This window comes from Prunus dulcis, chromosome 1 (genome assembly GCF_902201215.1).
Source record: "Prunus dulcis chromosome 1, ALMONDv2, whole genome shotgun sequence".
NCBI lineage: Eukaryota > Viridiplantae > Streptophyta > Magnoliopsida > Rosales > Rosaceae > Prunus > Prunus dulcis.
The window spans coordinates 19,839,912-19,845,266 of NC_047650.1; the positions used below are offsets into that span (position 1 = coordinate 19,839,912).

The 5,355-nt window shown below is 35.3% G+C and overlaps 1 protein-coding gene across 1 annotated transcript; it reads right to left on the reverse strand.

The window, feature by feature from the left end:
* Positions 1 to 3,697: 3,697 nt before the first annotated feature.
* On the reverse strand, positions 3,698 to 5,349 carry LOC117637381 (nudix hydrolase 12, mitochondrial-like). Its single transcript, XM_034372263.1, has 4 exons — positions 5,073 to 5,349; positions 4,902 to 4,985; positions 4,372 to 4,521; positions 3,698 to 4,143 (listed from the first exon to the last, which is right to left on the reverse strand). The coding sequence occupies exons 1-4, from the start codon at positions 5,136 to 5,138 to the stop codon at positions 3,931 to 3,933; spliced, it is 513 nt and encodes a 170-aa protein (XP_034228154.1). The 5' UTR covers positions 5,139 to 5,349; the 3' UTR covers positions 3,698 to 3,930.
* Positions 5,350 to 5,355: the final 6 nt, after the last annotated feature.

Sequence of the window (5,355 nt, forward strand, 5' to 3'; positions counted from 1 at the left end):
TTATGATCATTCAATTGTCAGTACCCATCATTGATCATCCCAATGCAATTATTTCACCATTTTAATACCTCCTTTCTCTTTTCAAGCATACTAGATCATCTCTCCAAGATTTTTCTTGATTCATTTCAATCAAAAATGACATGTTATTACACATATGCATGCATAAGTATATATATAGGGTTAACATTGTATTGCTCTACTCATGTTTTTAATCCATATGTGTCGTTAACATATATCAGATGTGTGGTCGAAATTGACAATATGAAATCTATATGAAGGAACAAATAAGAGAATATTATTGTATTTACATAGATATGTATAAATATTGAGAAAGGATTGCAAAATGGTCATGTTACCCTATACACTGCATATGGAGACTTTTACGTACATGCAACAACATAGGGAATATAATTATCTCAGCCACGTGCATCCAATTTGAGCTTAATATAATGATATGATGCTCCACACCTCCTTTCCCAACTTTTCAACCCAAAGGGTTTCGTTTTATAATTTGTTTAATTCCATGGAAATGGCTTTTCCTCTTTTATTTTTATTTCTGGGTTTGGAGCTTCCTCGGTTGCTCATGAATATGAACACGCATATTGACAGAGGCCTCCAAATGAGGGAAAGCCATGTTGGGTTGCATGTGAGAGGACACAAAGGGCATTGCTTTTTGAACAAAACAATCACTAGGAAAGAAAAGACCTACGGAATTATTAAAAAAAAAACCATCAAGAGAGACTTGACCCAAATGGACCCCATTTACTTGGCCTTTCGGTACACAGTTGATGTAATTTTGCTTTAGATATATATATTTTACTATTTTTAGTGCTTGTTTATTTTAACAGAAATCCAATTTAAGACCATGTTATTGGCTTGTGGATAACGAAAACTAGAAAGAAAAGTACTAAGATGTCATACCTTAATGAAGACATCAGTCAGCTTAGTCTAAATTATTGATGGTGGTAGTTCAGATCCACATCTTAGTCTTCTGTCTTATCTCCTTTCCAAATATATTTATCTTTAACAAGTTCTTGTAACCTGTGCTAATTGTAAATTTGTTATCAACTTAACCCTAAAAACGCCATTAATCCCCAATGTGTTGATAGATTTGGTTAATGACAACCCGTTAGCTTAACGGGTGACTAATGGGTCCACCCGTTTTCAATACGACTAAATAACCCGTACCCAAATACTGAATTTTTTGTATAAATTTATGTCATGTTAACATGTCGTGTACAATATTATCAGGTTTAAATGTTTTTGGTCACAATTATAGGTCAAAATTTTGCATCTACTTGAAATGAGAGACAAATAATTTTTAATATATATTTACTTAGGACAACAAGCATGCAAGTTGATATAAAAGGTGGGTTAACACGTTGGCTTTTAATCTCTACTTTATATGCTAATTATTATTATCATTGTAACTTTGTCTTCCCAGTTTATCATTCGGGTTACATGTAAATATGATCAATGGCCTAATTAGTCTAAAGGCACCCAAAATGGCCTTTCGAGTGAGCTTATAATCTAACATGATGAATCTTTTTTCAGGTATATTATATATGGCTAGCTACTACGATCTCTAGCATATATAAGCCAATCTTGCTTTTTCTAATCCATATGGAAGCAAAGCAAATGAGGTGGAGTGTAGAAATTTAAAAATATTATTAATTAATATTGCAAATGAGATTATAACTAATTAACTACCATAAAGAAAGTGGAAGGGGAAAAAGCTAGCAGCACCAATTAGCTAGAGAAATTGGCCCTTCGTGATTCCTGGACAGAAAATCTGATGAATTTTGGTAGGTGGGTCTATGAGAAAATTGGCCAAACAAGGCTTTATTGCGGATTCACTAATATTATTCAATGATATATAGAGATAGAGCATCAAAATGGTATTCTTTTTAGACAATTTGGTATTATTTTTTATGCTGCATTTTGACTGAGATTATGAGATATGCTCTCTCTCTTTGACTCATCACTGACAGAAGAAGAGAACTATCTTTTCAATTTTTATTAAACAATTCAGACAAACAAAACACTGAGAGAGAGATTTTGCAGAGAGCAAGCAATCCTCTCATTTCGAAATCAATGGTTTTGTGATGGCAAATTATACAGTCTAGTGAGTATCTGCAATCATATGCTAAATAGTTTGAAATTAATAAAATAGGCCATCGTTTTCTTAACCATAGATTGGGGAAAAGGAAAAAGAAAAAAGTTTGGAGCATTTTAGTGGCATGGCCAACCCATGTGCCTCCTCTATACAACTGTTCAGACATCATGCTATTTTGTGCTCTACTACTAACAGTACTCTTCGACCAAAAAAAAACTATACTAACACTTCTTTTTTTATTCGGATGTCTACATCTTACTATTGACGTAAATAAAATAATAATAAAAAATAATAAAAAATACATGATATCTGCACAATAATAATATTTGAACATTCGCATATTGTACTATTTTGTGAACACAAAATCTGAAATTTCAGGCATCATGCATGTGTAAATTGTATATACTTTCAAGTGAGAAAAGAAAAAAAAAAAAAAAAAACCAACTAGATTTTAGTGTCAGTAGTGTTATAATAATGGTTAGAAAGCTATTATATATTGATTTCTTAGACAGAAAAATAAAATAAACAAAAAATTAATGAAGAATGAGAAGAAGAAAAAAAGAACGCGGTTTGATTTTTCTCGACATGATGAATGACGATAAGAACTAAGTAGGTGAACAGTGGTTTGGTGGGAGAAGAAAAAGCGTCAAAAGTCAAAAAAACTCAAATAAAGGCAAGAGGGTTTTGTGAATCCCATGAATCTCCAATTTCAAGGCACAAATAAAACAAATTAAGTGAGTGAAAAGATGTGTTGGAAAGAAAGGCATAGAGTCAAAGGAACCCTCCCCGTGTTACGTGGAACAAAAGTGTGTAATCAAAGGGTTAATTTGAAAAAGGTGGCAGTTCAAAGATTTCTACACAAACTTCATTTAGGCGCGCACACGGCCTCCTTGATCCTTTCCCATTTGTTCATATATATTCTGCTCCTCTATCTATATCTCATTTGGTGACTCGACTTATTTCAGTTAAATTGGATTAATGTTTTGATCGCTATTTTATGAACTTAATGTTAGGATATTGTGTTTATAAGTTCCATTTATATAGGTGCGACGCATAAGAATTAACTTGAACTCAGTTTTAATCCAGTTCAGGCCGAGCCACCAATTGATGCTTTAATATCTCACCCTAGTTTTAATGCAGCTGCTTGCTCTCTAAGCTAAACCACCCATGGTGAAGCAAAAAGATCTTTGTCAATGCGCAAGTTCACATAGTCAATCATCTCAGAATATTGAGATACGGAAAGGGCAAAAGTACAAAGTTCAAAACCCCACAGCCTTTGGAATTAAAAGTTAAACTAAGCCAGAAGATTAAACAAAGCATTCTCTCTCAAGGGTTGAATGGTTTTTGTGCTGTAATTCATTTTGCAAGGTTTTTAAGTTTTCGAGGGAGCGTGTGGAGGTTTGAATTTTTCTTGTCGTGTTTGAAGATCATTCCCGGACTTTGAGATTTTTTTTGCTCTTTTCTGCTTTGGTATTTTTCTTCTTGCTGATGACAACAAAACTGTCTTTGTGCAAGCATTAGCAGCATCTCTTGTAATTGATTGTTTCAGCAAAATTGAAACAGATGTTAACATCATGAACAAGGGCTATAATGAACAGTTGATTGCATCAAATCTTGATTTGATTTTGATTACAGGGTTTGTACAAATGATGAAGAGCTAAACAGACTCACTAAAAAAAATAAACAGAATTACTAAATAATACTGCAATTTAAGACCAGAGAGAATTGCTAAACTGGCAACTTTCAGTACACGAAGTTTCTACATGACTCTTTCGCAACCCTGTGCAATGCATTTGCATTTGCTACATGGATTTTCAAGCTGCAAGCTGCTGGATGCTAGGATGACTGCCAAAGCAGCCTTGTGATGGCATTTGATGCTCAACTTCTGAGATTGGCCTCAAAGGAAGTTCTTCCAGTTCTTTTATTGTGTCATTTTCCCTGCTCTCTGGGAGAGCTGTCACAAATTTTTTAAGCGCTTCCCGCATCCAGTCATACCGACAGACTCTGAATGCTTCTTCTGTGGTAAGCTGAAAATGGTACACAGCTAACTCTTTATTTCAAGTCCTCACTTATAAATGGTGTCAAGAACACAGTTTGTAAGCTGAACTGACAGGTTTTTAGTGCTTGTTTCTAACACAGTATAAAAAAGAAAGAGAAGATGCTATTTTTCAACTTGTTTAAAGTTTTAAAGATGGTTATGATGGTTCCCAGAATTTCATCTGGTGGCCTAAAATCTGCATCAATATAGGACTCACCCATTTCCTTCCATAGTTAGCCTGCTCAGGCCAGGAGTCGAGCTCTTCAGTCACCTCCATTGCAAACATGAAACCTCTACAACCTCCTTGCAGGCTGCAGCTATTCTGTTTGCTCTTGCTTCTGAACTCCCAATCTCCCAGTGGAGTTTCCTGAAGCAAATATGAAATAGTATTTGTTTATTTGAATTAAGGTAATCATCTTTTATGTAGAGAAGCATACTTCTGTCTCAGTATTATGCATGAGACATTGCGATCATATTGAAAATGTACACATGAGAATGGGATAAAACCACGAAAACAGATTCCAAAACTATTGAAACCGCATATGAACTTAAGAGACTTTCCAAGGAAATGCAACCAACCCCGCTTGCTCATGAAGTGAGAATCCATTGCAACGATATGTCACATGTGAGAATATTTGTGGTTGAAAATTCCTACATCTAGAGGTCCAGTTACACATTTCTATTGCAATTAAACATTACAGTGCAAAGGTGTTCATGCCTGTTACCAAGCAGGGCAGAGAAACCTACACCAAGAACTCCCTTCACTCCTGCTTCCTCCCAGGCCTCACGACAGGCAGCTTCACTCATCGTTTCATCATCCTCCCATCCGCCCTGATCACAAAAGAAGGTGTTTCTAGGCTCACTATTTGATCTTAGTAGAGCTTTAAGTACATTACAAATAAACAAGAAGATTGATACCTTTGGAAACACAAGATCATCCCGACTTGGTGAAGAAATCATGAGAACAAGCAATTCTTTCTCCATACTGCGATTGCAACCCCCAACACTCTTTTCAAACTTATAAGGAATACACCTATTTTTACACCAAATGAGTAAGTCAAAGCCAAAAGTCCCTCAATACATTCCAGCTAATGTGAGCGAATATAGCTGGTTGAAAAGGAAATACAGAGTTGTAAGAAAGTCCCCACGAAACCCTCACACAGAGAGAGAGAGAGAGAGAGAGAGAGAGAGAGAGAGAGAG

Excerpts from the sequence above, each read along its gene's own strand:
- LOC117637381 (XM_034372263.1), bottom strand. The coding sequence starts at position 5,138 with ATGGAGAAAGAATTGCTTGTTCTCATGATTTCTTCACCAAGTCGGGAT. Across the intron at positions 4,522-4,901 it reads GAGTGAAGGGAGTTCTTGGT|GAAACTCCACTGGGAGATTG; the intron begins GTAGGTTTCTCT and ends TATTTGCTTCAG. Across the intron at positions 4,144-4,371 it reads CTAACTATGGAAGGAAATGG|CTTACCACAGAAGAAGCATT; the intron begins GTGAGTCCTATA and ends TACCATTTTCAG.